The sequence below is a fragment of the Apodemus sylvaticus genome, chromosome 1 (assembly GCF_947179515.1).
Source record: "Apodemus sylvaticus chromosome 1, mApoSyl1.1, whole genome shotgun sequence".
Classification (NCBI taxonomy): domain Eukaryota; kingdom Metazoa; phylum Chordata; class Mammalia; order Rodentia; family Muridae; genus Apodemus; species Apodemus sylvaticus.
In genome coordinates, this window is record NC_067472.1 from 37593623 (window position 1) to 37613244 (window position 19622).

Genomic DNA, 19622 nt, shown 5'->3' on the forward strand with positions numbered 1-19622 from the left:
TGGCATTGTCCTGACTCTGTAGCTAAAGTAGAGGTGAACAAAGTGTGTGAGTCTCTTTCTCCCAGAGCTAATGAATGACCTGAAGACAAAACACAGTAGGTCAAACACTTTAGTGTCCAGTTGCCATGGGTACTTGCTTTTAATCCATTTGCTCTGGGCCTTGTCTGTTCAACAGGATTTATGGCAACAGAAACACATAATGAAGCTGTTAGGATATAAATAAGAAACAGAGATCAAGGCTGGGGAATGTATAAATCAGAGTGCCAAGGACAGAAGAAGAAAAACTCATAGCTTCACAAGTCATGGAGAGCCACTTGGACTCAGCTTCAAGTTTAGTGTTAAGGGTCCTGGCAGCCATATTGAGCAGGGAAATATGGTTAGTTACCAAGTGTTTATTGTCATAAAGCTAAAGACAACCAGTTCCTTGGGGGGAAGGAAAGGTTTTCAAAACACTTGGCTTCTGAGAAAAAATATCTAACATCTAGCTTCATTTAACAATATTTCTACAGGACAGCGAAAGCAGACGGTTATAAGACAGTGTGGTGTCACAGCATGTACTAAGAGCAAGAATGGGAAACTAAAGTTCCACTCATACAATGTACTTAAGAGCAAGAGTAGATGGTCAGATTTGGGATACAGTCCAGATCCATCCACAACTGGAACACCTGGGAAATAGAGGGTTGAACCCCATGATGATAATCTTCATCGTCCTCATTTCTCTCTGCTGAAATTTTGATATGGCAGTTGGCCACTGGTTTTTTTTTTTCTGCTATAAGGTTGAAGGGTAAATATTCCAGGCTGTGTGCATGATGTAATTGTTTATACCCAAGGCCAGCAGATGCTTTTTGTAAAGAACTATATAATAAATGTTTTAGGCCTTCTGCACCAAATGATCTCGGCCATAATTATTAATCTCTAAAACTATAGTGCAGAAATAGCCATAGTCAATTTCTAACTGAATGGGTATTGCTGTGTCCTGATAAAACTTGATATAAAAGGGGTGGGAGTTGGGCTGACAAATTTTACCTATAGGTAAAATTTAAATAAGGGAAAGCTAAGAAGCTAGAAACATCTTTTTTGATAGTGACTTTGGCCTTACTGTTTTATTCATGGTAATAACAATCCATGCTGGGAAGAACATGGCTCATGTTTGGACTTGAAATTCATTATGCTGATTGAAAGAAACTTGCCTATCTCAAGATGATCCAATCCAACTATTCACACATAGAAATGGTACTCATGTGGGGTATTAGCTCTGTTTCGTGTCCCTAAGATCAATCAATACCCAAGAAGAAGCAACTTAAGGGAGGAGGTTTGATTTTGGATCACGGTGGCTAGAGGTACAGTCCGTCATGGTGGGGAAAGCGTGACAGCAGGCATGCAAGGCTACTTGCTGGGGAATGCTGGTACCCTGATGTCTTTCTCCCTTTTCCTATTTCAATTTGCTGGGATCAAACCCCATAGGATGGTGCCACCCACAGGTAGAGTAGGTCTTTCCTCCTTGGTGAATCATCTCTGGAAACACTCTCACAGATGCACTCAGAGGTGTGCCTCTTAGGTAATTTTAAGTTAGTAAAATCAACAGTGGACACTAGCTTTACACATGGGTATGACATTGCAATGTACACGTAGTATGGTTCTGAAAGCCTTGTGTCCCATGTAGAAAACAGAATCGTGCTGGCGCTTGCCTGTACTGATTTCTCAAACAACACTAATTCTCACTTGAGCTCTTATGGTTGGGGTGCTGGGAAAGAGAGATGGTGTCAACTATTCCCAGAAGGCAGGTGTATGTCATTCACTCCACTGCGACCTTTTCAAGGTCAAAATCTCTTCCTTCCTACTGATTTCTAATGGTCTCCTATGTGTGTAACATGCAGTAAAACCAGAAGGGAATGTGTACTTTTATTTGTAAAGGCTTAATTATGAACTTATTACAAATTGATGATTCAATGTGACCTGAAATCTTTATATACCTCCTAACTGACCCAAACAAACCCAGAAGGTTTATTGTGTGAGGGAAGCTGTTTCAAATACTTGAGTCTTTGAAAGGACTGGAAAGAGTAGCCTCAAGATATTTGGTACTTATAGGTGTGTCAAGTATTCTCGGGCTTCGAATTGCTTTTTAGTTCTGGGAGCTGAGAGTTACATCCTGGTCTGCCTGCCTCCATATTGTGTCAATTAAGAATGTAGGCTTAAACATCAGTAACAGTTTTGAAAGCATCTGTTAAAACATCATAGCATGCATCATTGTGGGACTTTCAGGGATCTGTGATTAATTTGAATGTAATTTTGCAGCAGGTGCTTTCTGGATAATAGGAAAGTCATTCTTTCGTTCCATTTGGAATTTCATTGACTGTTCTGCTCTCTGGTGGCAAAAGCTAAGAAACAGTTTTTGATGATTGAAATAAATGACTCCAGGTTTATGAAGGACATGAATGTATGAATGTATGTCTTTACCTTCATATACCTAGGACATAGCCTAGCAATTACTCCACAGGGACACTTTTGAATGTTAATCCAATAAATGAAAACAAGTACTTGGTTGTCTGATTCCCACCGGTTTGTGTTGAACATTTCTAAAAGAGACAAAAGCTTTGTCTCAAACCCTAAAAGCTTTTTTTTAGGGTTTGAGACAAAACATTAAAAGGTAGAAAACCATGCAGGCGAATCAGATGCCCTCCTGTATCAACTGTGGTCAGGTCTGGGATGGAGTAAGAAACTGGCAGTGAGATTTACACAGCAGGAATGATATGGTTTTAATAATGGCCAGATCATAAGTAGCAAGACTGGAGGCCAGGGACATTTTAATGATAATTTGCTTATGGAAAATGTCTGACATCAAGGTCACCTAAGACATCTACTTTTAAAAGAAGTAGCAGCTACCTCTCCTGGGCAATACAGAAGAGCTGACCCTGGTGAGCCAAGGGCATGGAAGCAGGAGAGTTGACTTTGCCCCTTGTTGCCTGCAGCATTGGGTGAGCTAGCCAGGGCAGTGCTGGAGAATTCATCCTGGAGATGAGGATGCAGGAAGGCTTGCAGACTGACTAACTCAGTTACTTCACGGGCCCAGATCCAGGGCTCTGAGGTGGCCCACCACAGCATCTACCCCATTTATGATCTCCTGGAGCACATAAAATGTCTCGTCCTATAGATCCAAAGCTTCTGGATCTCCATAACACAGGACAACAACATAATATCTGAAAGAAGTCCCAGTGAGGATCCAGTATTGATATTATAGCAGAAACCAGAGGCCTCTAACCAGACCAATGACTCATTGCAATGGGCATTTGCAAGCAAAGGAGTGTGTGCCAAAGGGTAGGTTGTGTGACATACTGTGATATACTACAGTTTCTATGACAAGGTTCTTTTTTTCTAATTGTATCTTATTTTCTTTTGGGGATGAGGCTGCAAGGGTGGAAGATAGATATGAAGGGACTGGGAGATGATTGGGATTTGGGTACATGATGTGAAATTCACAAAGAATCAATAAAAAGTTAAAAAAAGAAGTAGCAACTGGCAGACACTCTGTTTCTCCTCTTTCTTCCTCTGGTCACTCCGAATGCTTTACTGATCAGACTTACTTTATTAGCTGGCTTATATTCCATCAGAACTCAGAATATGGCCTTATGATCATAAAAATATGGCCATATTTTAACTATCCCTGTCACTAATAAGAAAAATATGTAGAGTGGGGATGTGACGTTGGTTAAAAAAATGTAATGTTGGACAGCACTTACTGCACCTGGTTATGGCTATGTATTGTCCCAAGTTGGAGACAGCACTTCTAGGTAACAAACAAATGGTCATCTGAGAGGGTGGGGTTGTTCTCAGCAATACTCACAGCCTGTGAGGGATGAGGCGGCAGTCCTGAGTTAGACCCCATTACAGGGTTCTATTACTATAAGAATGGGGAAGCCATAAAGCTAAGCCAAAAAGCATACAGAGATAACCTTAAAATGAGTCACCTCTACTCAGTATGTTGGTGCCCACATACAATACCAGCTCTCATAAGCTGGTGTCAGGGTCTTGAGGACAGGGCCAACTTCGGTGACATAGCAAGACTCAGTCAAAAAAGGGGGTGGGTAGCACTTTTTTTTTTTTTTTGCAATTTTTGAAAAATTTTTGCACCCAATTTATTGCAAAATTTCTCATTGCAATACATAATTTGCATAATGCATGGTACATCCAGATTTGTAAGGGTTCTACCCTGGCTTTAGGAACATTTATTAAATAGTTTCCTATCTCTGTTATCTCTGTTATTTTCTCAAGGCTCTTATCACTAGACCAAGAACGTCTGAGCATATGTTCACAGTTTGGCTCTTCAATATCTGCCAACATTAACCACAAAACAACAGAAACAGAATCAAGAAACAAATGGATAACCTCAAGCAGCTTTGGGTCTACCACAGTGTTGTGCTTGAGTGAGCATCCAGAACCAGCTGTAAACAGGCACAGCCCTGATGGCCTTCAGTGTGTAGAACTATTCCAATTTCTGCAGCATGATTTCTGCATGTATTAGATACCATTGCCTCTGAATCCACTTGTTAACTGAGCCATTTGGGATGTTCTTGGTCTCAGGGCCTGAGGATCATTTTTTCGGACGCATCACGGCTAATATTCCGGCTCAGTTCCTCCAGTGGTGTGCGGGCCACCATCAGACTGTATGCAGAGAGCTACGAGAAGGATCCCAGCGGTCACGACCAGGAACCACAGGTACAGGATCAGAGCTGTGATCTCTCGGCACGGTGTGTCTTCCTCTTTAGAGAGCCCCATAGGCCTTTAATGAAAAGACATATTGATTGCTTTAATGGGAAGCAAGTTGTGTGTGACCCCCAAACAAAGTTAGTGCATTCATTGAAGTGTTTGAAGCAGAAGAACTTTTCTGTGGATCTATGACTATTTCAGGACAGGAGTTCCCAAATAACTTGTCTTTCTTCAGTGTCCTAATAAGAAAAGGTGCATTGTATACATGAGAAAAGATGAAGTCAAATTTGTCAGACCATTAATTGTATACACATAAATTATCAATCTTTGGGTGTTAGGAAAACCCTGGATTGGATTACGGCACTGAGGTGTCCATACAAACACCCCCCTTAGCTTCCTCTCTCAAATTGAGGAAACACTCATAGCTGTTTCAGTCATAAACCACTGTACTTCTGCATTTAATAACACTGCAGACAGACTGACCAGACAGAAAGAACTCGCTCTGCCTTTGAGAGTGCCTTGTGCTGCATGCACTACCATATGCTCCTGAACCCGGGTTTTTCTTTGGATCTGGTTTTGTGGGTGCTCCCTTAGGCTAAAACATTAGCCATACTTCCTTTTGGAAAAATGGGAGGGCAGAAATCCAGGCTATTTCTCACTGTACGGTTTATTCAGAATTTCCTGCTATAACCTGTTACCATGGAGCAACCCCTTTCTCTATTGGTAGTTCAGTTTATTCAGGCTGCCTTGCTTTGAAGAACTTGGTTATCATGGTGTTGTGGATTCTTCTACTTGCTCCTAAACTCAAAGATCTGTAGGAGCAAAATCATCCTAGATGGGGAAGTAGAGGCCCCGAGAGGCATTCTCAGGGTGACAGGGGCATGAGTAGACAGAGTTCATGACCAGAATTTTGTCTAGCCCTTCCTCTCAGGATTATGAGGTTTCCGTGCCAGGGATAAGCCATGCTCTGCCAAAAATAATTTGTCAGTGAGCACATTTCAACCAAGATAGTACCAAGCCATGCAAGAATTAGATGGAGTCTTATATTCTCTTTCCGAATAAAACTGTCTGCTACACCTCATGTTGAGACCAGGGAGAAAAAAGGCAGGAGCTATGCACTGGGCAATGAATGATTTTCCTGGCCTCTCAGCTCCGAGTCATCCTGATTTCTTAACATTCCCACCCCCCTCTATTTGCATAGAACAAGTGGTTAAGACACTTGCTTTTTTTTTTTTCTTACCTCCCATGCTAGGCCTCATCAGGGGAATTAGGCCTTCTATGTACAAATAAGTCTCCAAGGTGGTCTATAAAAAGAAAATGGCATTTTTGACCAAGGTTTTCCTTGAAGCCAAAAATTCTCCAGAGGCCTGCTTTTAGACGGTTGTGTGGGTAAGCAAAACATAAACAGTACTTGTTTTAGTCCCCATTACTGTGTATTTTCCATCCTGTTGGTATACAGATTTGCCTCTCTGAGAGGCCGAGGAAGCCCTTCCAATACAAGCAAGAGTCTTTCCCCAGACCCAAGTAGCCGGGGCTGAGTACATTTATTTTAGCACATGATCTAGCTAAAAGTTCTGTATTAAAATAGAATTCCTGATTAAAATAGCACATGTCATTGACTCACTGACTGAAGCCCTATTGCATAAGACATTGGGATCATGATATAATAGTCAAAATTGAAAAGAATTCTAACCTCATAAGGGAAGGAGGGGTAGAGTAAAGGGGAAGAAAAGAGGGGAGAGGGAAGAGGAGGGGAGGACAGGATGGGGGAAGGGAGGGAAGACAGACACAGTGGCTTCCCCACATTAATCACTGCTTAGATCCATGTAGACCCTTCCATTGGCGGTTTTAAGGCTTCTGGGAAATGTTGCTTCCTGGCACAAACTGCTCTTTCCTTCTAAGAATTCCAAGAGGAAGAGGCTTTGGTCAACCATTAACAGAGATAAAGCTAGGACACTGGGAAGCTGCTGAATCACTCCTGACAATTGGCCTAAAGGCAGGGACTCATTTGTTCATCCTTAGATTCTATTTCTTCAGTTTTGTCACCTGGATTGCAAAGAACACATCCCTGTGAGATCACACGAGTGTGCACGTGTGTACACACACAGGCATACACACACAACTATTAAAGTACTCTCTAGTCAATAGTTCTGTTAAGTAACTGTGTACCTTTAACCCACCCAATGCTGTGGTGTTCTAATTAGTGTGAGGACAGAATTCCCTCCAGTTACCTTATTGGTATCTATTTCACTTTGCACATGGGTTGTTTCTTTCTCAGACATTTAAAGAACAAGAACCAGGCAGCTTTAAACATTCAGACTTGTTACCTCGAGAAGGAAGTGCTCAAATTAGCCTCGTGATTTAATTAGGAAGCACAGTGATGTAATCAGTAGACCCACTACTCCCCACATCTACAGCTAGAGTTTCTGCTGTGTCCTTTTGTAGAGGTGACAGTGCTGTTTGTTTTAAGTTGACAGCAAGTCATCACTGTACCTACAGTAAACTGTTTGCAGCTAGTCTATCCATACTTAGCTATGATTGGTCGTGAGGGAAGGAAGGACCTGAAGAAGGCCCTGGGAGGGAAGGTGATTTGCACAGCTTTGGTCTTTGCTATATTCGGAAAGTCCCACCAAACTAAAATAAGGCAGATGCTAAAATATCACATCGTTTTTAAACACAGTTACTTTAATTTTACTGGCAATCAGGCCCCTAATGAGTTCTCAAACCAGCTGGTGGAAACTTGTAAAAAAAGGTTGGGCTGGAATGGTTTAAATTCACAGGTAACTAGAAACAGTAGGGCCGTTTCTATATTCCTTCCTTCTCACTTCTTACCAGGATTGCCAAATATTCTGTTTGTTTTCTTCCCTTGTCCACAGGAGCCCAAGGGTGGAGTAGCTAATGCACAAAAGATAGCCAAAGGGAAAAGGAAGAGTGTTTTAGAAAGGACTAGGTTAATCAGAGAATGAAGGTCAGCTTGGGACTAATCAGGATGTAACCACACCCCAGCCTACTCCAATCTTGGGAAGGAGCCAATACTCTTGAACCTTCCTTCATACGGATACTGGATGTATTTCTGATAAGCTGCATCTAGCAGAAGAGTACCTAAAGCACCAAGAGGAGGTTTTCATTTGTTTGTTTGTTTCACTTTGTTTAATTCATGTGTTAAACCTAAGCCCACCTACCATTTTGTTCTAAAAATCCTTATAATAATTTATAGTTCAGAAAAAGACATTGCAGAGCTGTGTGTTTGTGTATGGAATGAATGTCTAGGCCAGACATTTTTGAGAGTGAAGGTATCTGTTAATATTTATGTTGAGATTGACCATTGTCAACCGGCTATGTGGCTACTCCAGCTTCATACTTCCATCCTGTTGTAGAACTGCATGTCTTCTTAGGTTAGGGCTTCTGAGGAAGAGGTATGAAGAGAAGAGTTAGATCAGAGAAGTTCAACCCAGACTGTCATCAGAACCACTTGGAAAGATCTATAAAACATCAGCAGACCCATGTTTAGAGATTCAGTTTCCAGAGTTGGGAATTGAGATTTACCAAGATGCTTCTAATGTTCATTTTTCAGTGTGTCAGTTGAACAATGTGTTAGGCTCAATTCTAGATACTTAAGCACGCTGCTTCTGTTATCCCTCATTTCACTACACCCTCTGGTGAGATTATTGTTAATCTCACTGGTTAAAAATAAGACCACTACCACAATTTTGTGTCAAATTTGAAGTAAGCTTTCATTGAATACTGGCCAGGATGATGGATGATGGTTGGGTATACTCTTGAGATCCCAGGAAATGTGACATTTCCTGGGAAATGTCAAATTTCACAGGGGCTTTGAAAGGCAACCCTCTAAGGCCACTCACTGTATTTTCCATCAGGTCCAGTCAGAGGCAAGCCTACAGCCTGCGTGTGATAAAGCACCACTGGTGGGGTTGGTCCAACAAACTTGCTTAGGAGAGTGAAAACACGTGGTTTGCTATTTCCCAAGAACTACATCTCCCAGCATTCCAGCAAGCTCTTATCCTTGGACCAGTGGGGCCTACAGGTTAATGTGACAATTGTCATCCAGTCATCTAAAAGTGGAAACCCTGATAGGGAGTTGTCCTGATACATTTCTGGGTTGGTTTTGTTTTAAGGAAGACTTCTGGTCAGACTAATGGTTAAGTCCAAACCAGGCTTGAGTTCAATGCTGTGTTTGGGTGTTTAGTTCAATTTTTTTTAAGAGGTTTGCCTTCAAAGGCTGGGGGATGGCTGAGCAGCTAAGATGTTTCTCTTTCTACATTCATTAATTCTCTGAGCCTCTATCATCAACTGGGTCCCAAGAACTCAGTAAAATTCAGTTCAGTTCAGTCTCACCTGACCTCTGGAAAGGGGTCCAGTGGACTGTAACTAGTATGTTCCAGAAGGTACAGCTAGGGATGGCCGAGGAAGAACTGATTAAGGATGTGTGTGTGTGTGTGTGTGTGTGTGTGTGTGTATGTGTGTGGTAGTGGTTTACCACTTCCCAGAGGCATATGTTGTAGTAAGGGAAGCCCTTGGTGCTAGAAGATCACCAGAGTAGCCCTAATAGCTACTTCACTTTAACCATAGCCTTATCTGCGATTCACTGTGCTGGTTCCCACAAAACTCTTGTATGTCTTATACCACTTATTCATATCTTTAAAAAAATGATTGTGTGTGCATGGGGGGTGTGTGTGCAGGGAATGCACATGCCAGGACACGTGTGAAGGTCAGAGGACAACTCCTTGGAGTGAGGTCTCTCTTCCTACCTTTATCTAGATACTGAGGAGCGAACTCAACGCCCTTGTTACGCTTCTTCAATATGGGGGTTGGGGAGGGAGGGAGAAGGTTCTGTTTCCCTAAGTAATACTTTCCCATGGGTTCTCCCAACCCTCTTCAGGGGTTTTATGGAGGCTTTGTTACCCAAATTTGTTTGATCATTGCCCTCGATTGTTGGGCTCATCCTAGGTGTCAGGGAGTCACAAATTCCAACTGTCTAACCACATAAATGTGTCCTTGTCAGACAGCTCCCAGCCTGAAGACAGTGTGTGAGTATGAAGTAGTGTGTGGGTGGAGTATAGTCAGTCTAAATACTCATCACCAGGAAATCCCAATCGTGTTAGGTCTACACTAGAAATGCAAGCATATGTGGTTTTTACCATTTCAGACATAGAAATATGGGCAAATGACAAGTTTTCTGCAAGTAGCCTTTTACAACATTCTTGAAAGAATAATATTCTAAATGCATGCTGGTTAGGTTTTATAGCTCATAAATAGCCTGGAATTATTAGTTGAAAACTTGAAGAACAAAATTAGAAATTGAGATATTTATGATGTAAGATTGGAAACATGACAGACTTCAAAGAGACACAATAGGCATCTCTTAGCTGGTCCATTTTCAGAATGTGATGAAAATGTGTGTGGATGTGAATGCGTATACATGTGTATTTGTATGTCTGAGAGAGCGAGAGCACAGTTTAAGAGTCATACGATAAGCATATAATAAAACACAATTTTGCTATTTAGAAAAAGATCTTCATAGAATGTCTTAACCAGCCACATGGTTGAAGAAATCCACAAGGAAAGACTTCATTTATCCCTTTCTCTTTAGGATTTAGTATGTGTGGCTGTAATGTGTCCCAGAGCAGGAGGGGAATTGATACAGAGAGAGTTTAGAGAAGAAACACATGGTGAAAGAGTTGGCCTATAAACTCAATGGCCAAGTTAAGGAGCTGGCTCATTTCCGTGGAAGAGACAGATGACCCCAGACATCTTCAGAAATTTAAAAATAATACGAGGTGGCGACAGATGGCTAGCTGTTCGCCAGGGCTAATGAATATGAAATCTGAGGAAATAAACTCAAGCTGAAGGGGAAGAGGTTCAGATTGGCTGTCTGGACTGTTTCTCAACAGTGACTTTTCCACCAGCCCAACTAGGATAGCCAGTTTGAGCTTTTCTAGAAGCCTCTGTAATTCAAAAAAGAATCTTAATATATGGGCAAAGATCCGATAAAATAATGTCTCAAAGCATTTTCACCTTTAAAATGCCAATTCTGTGGAGAGAGAGAAACAGAGAGAGAGAGAGAGAGAGAGAGAGAGAGAGAGAGAGAGAGAGAGAGAGAGAGAGAGAGAGGAGTCATGTTCAAACTACTGGATAGGTTAGATTTCCCTCTAGTGGTGTAGAAAACAACTGACGACCTTTTGCAAATCTTCACTTGAAGCAGAATTAATCTTTCAATAAAGAAAACATTATATACATTTTGTTGTTGTTGTTATTACTGTCTTGTTTGTTTCTGTGGTGTGTGTGTGTGTGTGTGTGGTCCATGTTGGGTGATAGAGATTTGAACTTATGTCCTTGTGTTTGCACAGCAAGCATTAACCCACAAAGTTATCTCCCCAGCCCAGTTGTCCAGGTTCTCTTGTATTTCTGTTGGCTTAGTTGAGTTACTTCCTGAGGAAAACCAAAATGAAGTCAAGTCCATCACCTCCACAGTCCTCCCTCTCCTGGCCTTGAATTTGAAATCTGGACCCCAGCTCAGCCATTCTGTCTGTCTGTTGTTTCCCTGGAGTTGAGAGGCCTCTTTGGATAACCAGGAATTTGAGGACAAGTCAAACCTGCTTTGGGCTGGGAGTCTGGCTCCTGTTTCCCAGGGTGTCACACACCAATGCTCTCTGGAGTTTTGTTGACAATGAGCCTTTTCTTGAAACCAGACTTTGTGGTCAGAATATTCCTTTGGGTACTGCATGTGCTATAGCCCTGCCGGCACACTGTGCCCTGTCCAGAACTTATGAGAGGTTAGATCTTGCCTATGCATGCCCCTCCTGTCAGCCCTGTAGCAGGGCCATGCCACATCTCCTTTAATGAAGTATGAACAGAAGAGACCCTCTTTACAAGCCTCATGACAAAATCTCCATTTGCCATTGTGTCAAAAAAAAAAAAAAACCCAAAAAAAACCCAAAAACAAAAAAACAAAAAAACAAAAAAAACCCTAGAGGCTGTAAGAACAGAACATAGAGCTGAATGCTAGGGCTTGCCCTTGCTTTTGGGTAGGGTTTAGTTTAAGGTTTAGAAATCCTACAGAATAAAAATAAAATGAGACATGCTGTTCTCACTTGACAAAACAAAAGCAGAACTAGCTTTAAAAAGGATTGTAAAGAAATATAACACTTAAGTCTCTTCCTTCTGATGCTATCCTGATTTTCTAAAATTAAAATACAACTCTTATCCAGTTTAGGTTGAGCCTTCGCTTTGCCGTGTCCCAGGCACATGTTTAACCAGTTGTTAGTTAACCCTGCACTATTTACGTCTACAAATCATCAAATCTTGCTGGATCTAGTTTACTCAGCCTCAGAAAGCATGAATGAATTTGCACTGGTCATCCAAGTACAGAAGGTCACTAGTCACAGTTCCTCTTGCCAGATGATGGGTTTCACAAACTGCGGTCAGCACAATCCAGCTTTTCTAACAACATCTTTGGTCCAGCCCAGCTGCACAGCACAACAAAATTTCACCACCTTTTCGTAGAAAGCTGCACAAGTAAATCATTGTTTTGCTCATAAACCAAAGCCCCAGCTGACAACTGGAGAGGGCTTTGCCACAGTCATGCGCCCATGTGGGACACAGTACCCACTGTCAGAGCAGAGATCATCCGGCTCAACTCTCTTTAAGCTCTTGGCTGGTTTTCAGGTTGCCATCCTAGTGCCATATTGCAACATCATGTGTGAGATGCACACCAGGGGAGTCCCTCGTTCGTGTTTTTGCCTCCTGGTAATACTGGGGTTTAAGAGGAAGGAGCTCAGGGTGGGCCTGGGGGTATTTTGATGACAGAATGCTTAGGTCTTGGGAAGAAGGAAAGCAAAGAAAGAGGAATGAAGTTGAGGTTGGAGTTTAGAATGGGAGAGGCTCATAGCTGAGCACATCTGTTGGTAGAAATTGTCATGTGAGACACCGTTTGGTTGGCTGGAGCCTGAGTGCTCCGTGCTTCATGGCTTAGGAGCTGAAGTTAGATGGAACTGAAGTGGAACCCTAAGGGTTCTTTGGAAAGTCAGTTGTGTTGGATGGTGTTTTGTTGGGGCAAGCATGTGAAGGAGTGCTCTCCTGAAGCAGACATGGGTAAAAGGATGTTTTTCTAAAAGAATGTGTCATTAAAGTAGACACAGGTGAAAGTCTAAGGTAGATTCGTGAAGGAACATTTCACTGAGGCAGACACATGTGAAAGGATGTTCTGCTAAAACAAGCACGTGAAAGGACATGTGATGAAGGATTTGTTACTAACAACACACATGGTATTGGTCCGCCTCACCTTGCACGGTTGAGCTGCATTTGTTGGGACTCCATAGGGAGGAAACGCACCAAAACCAAACAAACCAACAAACAAAAAATCATCTGGTGGTGTGAGGCAGTTTCTTGCTGCTTCTGTGGACTCGGCTGGTTGGCAGAGTGATGTCAGCTGAGACAGACACATTGTGCCAGGGCAAGACCTGTAGAGGACACGTGATGTTTGGAGAGTATAAACAGAATTCAATGGACAGCGACAGGGACTGAGCTTGGTTGCTTAAAGCTAGCTGTGCAATGCTTGTGGGTCTCTGGTCTTCACTGGTCTTCACTCACTGAGAGAGGCACAGCCGGGTACTTCGGGTATCCCTCCGGGTACCTCCTGGTGTCTGGAGCCAAGGCTGAGGCCTGGCTGTCTCTGGTAGGCAGTGCCACTGCTGCTGATTCATGTTTGCTCTCCTGACTCTACTGAAGTGGACTGCTGGTGTATCCCTGAAGTGTTTGTGAGTGGATCGAACTGCCGCTGCTGACCTGCAAAGTGAACTGCTGATCTCCAGACAACACAGATGGAAGTTGCTCCAAAGAACCTTTCTAAACAGGTCCACTTCCCCCGGTCCCTTCTTTTCCAAGGTGGTGGGCTAGCAGGGAGGTTAAAGCATAGAAAAGAAAGTCATTAAAAGTAGAGTTTTGAAAAAATTTAAGGTTACATGAGACCACGAGAATGGCTCAAAATGATGGTTCTATTTTTTTTTTTATTTTCTATATTCTTTGTTTACATTCCGAATGCTTTCCCCTTTCCGGTTTCCCCTTCCCCATCGGTCTCGTAAGCCCTCTTCCCTTCACCTATTTCCTAATCATCTCCTACCCATTTCCTTGTCCTGGTACTACCCTACAATGGTGAACCAATTCTTTTCAGAGACAGGGTCCTCTTTTTCCCTCTTCTTGGGTATCCTAACTGTGTCTTGAGAATTCAGAGTTTCTGGGCTAATTAATATCCACTTATCAGTGATTGCATTCCATGTGTATTTTTTTGTGATTGGTTTACCTCACTTAGGATGATATTTTCCAGTTCCAACCATTTGCCTCAGAATTTCATGAATTCATTGTTTTTAATTGCTGAGTAGTATTCCATTGTGTAAATATACTACATATCCATTCCTCCATTGAGGGACATCTGGGTTCTTTGCAGCTTCTGGCTATTATAAATAAGGCTGCTATGAACATAGTGGAGCATGTGTCCTTATTGCATGCCAGGGAATCCTCTGGGTATATGCCCAGGAGAGGTATAGCATGATAGTTCTATTATTGTTGGCTATGAAAGGGCCAGCAAATCAGGAAACAACTGCCAGTAACCCAGTGATTTATTACTCACAGTCCTGAAGAGGAGAGGACACATGCTCCACAAATCACAGGGAGTGTACAAGGGACAGCCAAGAGTCAGAAGAGGCAAGGGGAAATCTTCAGCTAAAGCGTCTATTCATTTTCTGTGATAAATGTGGACTAGGCCAGGCAAGAAAGTTTAGGACTAGTTAGTTCAAATAATTCCAGGAAACTGTTCTGGAACACAGGGCCTGCCCCTACCTGCCTCATATCTGGCTTTGGGAGATGAGGGCAGGAAAATAGTGGCCTAAGTATGAAATTAATGAAGGTAGTTACTGGTCAGCAAGAGGGCACTCTAGTGTAAGCTGCCCTGTACCTGTAAGACTTAGGCAGCTCTGGAAGGTCAGTCTCTCCATATCAGAGAAGCACCGAGATATCCAAGTATTAGAATAAATAGATGAGCTGAACACAGAGAGAACATGGGGAAACCAGTCAGTTCTTCAGTGGCAAAAATTTGGGGAGACTTTTCAACGAAAGTCTACTTTTTTAAAAACATACAGTCAGTGTCAGATTGAAGGTCTGTGGATCAGAAGTCAAGCTTCAGAGTTAGAGGTGTGGTTTTCATCCCGGTTCTTTCCATTTCCCAGTTCCATGAGACTGCTTAGCTGAGCTTGTCTGAACATCTGTTATTCTATCAGTTGAACAAAACATTCAGATACCTTTTATTTGGGGGATATTTTACAATAATATGGACTGGGGAGTTTACTCAGTGGTCAGAGTACTGGCTGGTCTTCCAGAGGATCAGGATTCAATTCCCAGCACCAACAAATATAGCTCACAGCTGTCTGCACAACAGTCTGTAACTCCAGTTCTGGGGGACCCGAAACCTTCATACAGACATACATATAGGCAAAATATTTATGCACATAAATAAAAATAAAGAAATCATTTTTAATAATATGAAAATCAGATTACTCATATAAAAAACTTGCCCAATTCATGGCTCATGAATTTGCTTAAATGCCAGTTTTCATTAATTTTTCTTCTTCTTTTATTATTATTAGTAGTAGTAGTAGTAGTATGGACAAGATTCTGTTCACATGAGGATAAAAGATTCTCTGGATAATTAGTAACTTTTTTAAAAAATAGAATTAATCTGTCATTAGCGTTTTACTGGGTTTGTCTAAGAAGGCTTCTCTCAGAGCTGATGTCCTGGGTCTTACAAGAAGCCTCCAGCCCCTGTGCATTCTTCTCATACTGTGCTATGGGGAAAGCTTTGAACTGAACTTAGGAGTCTCTACTAGCTCACTTTTACCAACCTTTAGGCTCCCACATCCATAGAGTGTGTGAAGCAAATTCACTGTCTTCCTGGCTTGGAGTAACATGTACTGAGTTGGGTTTGCTCAGTGATCCAATTTATTTAAGAAGCAGTGCCATTTGTAGGCCAATTCTAACCCATGAACATCAACACTAGAGTGGGTAGGAGATAGAGGTTGGGTTCATTGAAGGAAGACTTTCTGAAGTCTCTATTGCTGGCCACCAGGCTTGGACTTGTTAAATTTACAAAGCTGAATAGGAAAATCAGTCTCCTAGAGCAGGGGCAAGCAAGAATACTCCATAAAGGTCGGTGAGTAACTCACAGGGCTTTGCCAGATGCTTTTGATTGCAAGAGCTGTTGTGAGAGAGCACCATAGACTGACTGGTGGATTGAACAAGAGAAACTCACCATCTCACAATTTTGGATCGCTCAAGAGCCAGGTATCAAAAGGGTTCATTCCTTTTAATGCAGTGTTACTCAACCCTTAGATATTTACATTATGATTTATTACAGTAGCAAAATCACAGTAGTGAGGTAGCAACCAAATAATTTTATGACTGGGGGGGGGTGCTCACAACACAAGGAACTCTACTAAAGGGTTGCAGCCTTAGAAAGGCTGAGAACCACTTATCTAGGGACTCTGAGAAAATGGGCTGTTTTAGCCCTTCATTCTTGGTGTGAACATAGCTGTCTTCTCTGCCTCTGGCATTATTTCTTCTCCATGTGTTTCATCTCCAGTCCAAATCTGTTTTTTGTATAAAAACATTAGTCATGTTATCAGCTTTCCATCACTGTGACAAAATACCCAAGACAATCATCTTATAAGGAGAAAAGGTTTTGACTCCTGGTTCCAGTGACTTTAAACCATGGTTATTTGACTCTACTGCCTTCAAGCAGAGGCAGCATATCAATATGGAAGATATGGCCGAATTCCATAATTGCTTCCCTCATGATGGTCAGGAAGCCAAAAGAACAGGAGAGGCTACTGTCGAAATAGTCCCTTTAGTGACACATGCTTGGTGTTCTAATTTCCTTTTACTATAGACTCTACTTCCTATTAGTGCCATAGACTGACTGAGATTTTAACAAATAGGCTTTGGCAGACATTTGAAATTCAAATAGTAGCTCATGTCAAATGGAATTAGTGACCTTGGTTTTGCTTGATGACTTCTGTCTCCAAGTAAGATGGCACTAGCAGTCAGAACTTCAATGTAGGATGTTGGGGGAGGCAGGCACAGTTCACCCCAGGACACTATTCACATGGTCTGTGTGTAGCTTCTTGACTACTACCAAAGCAAACCCAGGTATATCCAAGCAAAACAGTGAGGCCAAGATCCTGAGAGTCATGTTTCTGGGTACCAAAACTTGAATTTCAAATTTTATCATGTCAGGATGTTTTTGGATAATTAAAAAAAGAATCAGTTAATAGGCTCTGCTTAGGGTTTTCAGGAAACATGGAAGAGGCTCGGAGAGTTGAAGCAGGAGCTGAAGGACTCTTGTGATCTCTGGGTCCCAAGGGGGTAAAGGGAGGATGTCACTGGACTCATCTTCCACAGCAGGGCCACCCTGCTTCCCTTCTGTGTTACCTTCGGTGCCTGATGACGTTGCTACCTTTCCCCCTCCTCCAATGTCTTTCATCACTTCCCAGGAGATGAAGTGTATTCTTCACTGGTTTTCCAGTTGGTCAGGTCCCCAGCGAGAACGTTTTCTACAAGACCTGGTAGCTAAGTCAATGCAGGGAATGCTATAGCCACTGCTAGACTGTCTGGAGCAGTTCAGTGTGTCTGCGGCAAATCGACCACCTCTTATCTTTGAGTGTTGACTACATCTTTGGGATCAGTGGTTTTGAGGTTGGGCTGAGCAGGAGCACAATGAATTTGTCAGACAGCTGGAGGTCAGTGAACCAGATTTCGTAGCGAAGTTTTACCAAGCAGTGGCTGCTATTGCTGGTTAGGATTGACAGGCATTCAGTTAAAAAAGAGGATGACGTGGTCAAGTCATGACTATAGTGATGATTCAGTGCAAGCGTGTCACTTAAAGATTCACCTGAACTGCCAGGATAAGATAGTGGTCTGCGTCTTATTCCAGCACTCAGGAGGCAGCCTGGTCTACATAGCAAGTCCAGGCCAGTCAGTACTACAAAGTGAGACCCTGCCTTAAAAAAAAATTTTTTTTGCATGAACTTCCTGTTGAGTGCTTGCACTGTTTTTACCCTAGGAGTATGTCACCTGGACTCTCTCCCATTTTAGCAAATCTGATTATTTATAGGAGATATCTAAATATCAAGAATTTTTTTCTTTTTGGTTTTTCGAGACAGGGTTTCTCTGTGTAGCCTTGGCTATCCTGGAACTCACTCTTTAGGCCAGGCTGGCCTCCAACTCAGAAATCTGCCTGCCTCTGCCTCCCAAGTGCTGGGATTAAAGGCGTGTGTCACCACTGCTCGGCAGATCTCAAGAATGTAATGACTGCTTTTGTTACCATAACTAAAAGGAACGAGTATCTTGTAACTCAAGCCCCTGGCTGGCCCAGATGTGGCTTGTTTTGTCACATTTACTCAACTCTAGGATAATTATGTGATTTCCCAACTGCTGGATTTCCCAGTGACGATTTAATAAATTTAAGGAAAATTTAAAAAAATCAGTTAATAGCATAAAATCATTTTTAGTTTATAGGCTATACTCAAATTGAGTGGAGGTCAGGTTCAGACCAAGGACTGCATCATGTGAGCCTTTGCCTTACAGCTTCTGAGCGTGACAGCTGCACAGGTCCCAGTTACATTAGGGATGCATGCATCCAAATGTCTTTATCTAAAGATCTTATTTTATAAAAGGTAAAATTCTGGGGCTGGGAAGATGGATCCATGGTTAAGAGCACTGGCTGCCATTCCAGGTGACCTGGGTTCAATTCTCAGCATCTACATGACAATTCACAGCTGTCTGTGACTCTAGTCCCAGGGGATCCAATAACCCTCTTCTGGTCTCTGTGGGTACTGCATGTGTGTGGTACATAGACCTATGTTTAGGCAAATACTAATTCACATAAAATAAAAATTAGGAAAATATTTTAAAAAGCAGACTTGCACTAGTATTTATGTATGTTTGTGAATCTGGATAAATTTCAAGATTTTATAAAAATCTTAAAAATTAGCATAATGAGATTAAACTAAGAGCTTTTGATTGCAACCAAAGATGGAAATGTTTTAAAATACGTTTGTTTTTTGAAGTCTAATTTTTTTCAGGTATTTTGTGTTTCCTATTGGAAAGTTTCTTCTTCCTCTTCCTTTCCTCCTCCTCCTCCTTCTTTCTCCTCCTCATCCCTCTTTTCCCTTTCTTCCTCTCCTTCTACTTAAGCAGTTCCTTCAACATGATTTTTAGAGGAAAAATATTTTACCTATGCCAGAAAGAAAGGGTTAAATGGAATGGAGAAAGGAAAGTCTAGTTGCTAGCTGTGTCAAACTGTTAGAACATGAATGCGTGCTTCAGCAGCTGCCCAAGTTGCATGAGTGTGAATAAAGTTCCCTTAGAGGATTGTGAGGGACAGATGTCTTAAATGGCAACTCACAGACTCACTTCCAGACTCAGTGTCCCCACCAGCCACGAGTTTGGCCTTGCTTTCTGCTCTTTGCTTTGGGAGTGACAGGATGGCCAGTGTGGTGTTCCCAAAATGCTGAGACACTCTGATGACGTAGTCCTGAAATCCTGCAGCGTCCTGCTGTCCTTCGGTCTCTGGGTGTTTGTATCGGTGACTCGAGATGTTCACTTCCATATGTGCTAACATGGTCTAGCTCATATCGACAGGGATCAGGACTTCCAGTTATTGAAAATTCACTTTTAACAAGTAAAAGTGATAAGGAATTGCAAAACAAGTGTATTTATTGTTTATCAAACTATCTGGAAATGTCAGTACCCAAAGGATTCTTGATCTGCAGCAACAGGCACTGCTTAGAATCGCATACTCGGGCCTCCTCTCAGATCTGCTCAACAGATCTGCACTGTCATAAGCTTGC

The 19622-nt window shown here is 42.1% G+C and overlaps 1 protein-coding gene and 1 pseudogene across 1 annotated transcript in view; both read left to right on the forward strand.

Annotated features, from left to right (window-relative positions):
• Nucleotides 1–19622, forward strand: part of Pgm5 (phosphoglucomutase 5) — a 193203-nt gene that overhangs the window by 157921 nt on the left and 15660 nt on the right. The window contains exon 10 of the mRNA XM_052188060.1: nucleotides 4579–4713. Coding sequence (XP_052044020.1) covers nucleotides 4579–4713 — 135 coding nt within the window. The remainder of the gene's footprint in view (nucleotides 1–4578; nucleotides 4714–19622) is intronic.
• On the forward strand, nucleotides 17066–17570 carry LOC127688958 (uncharacterized protein C14orf119 homolog; annotated as a pseudogene).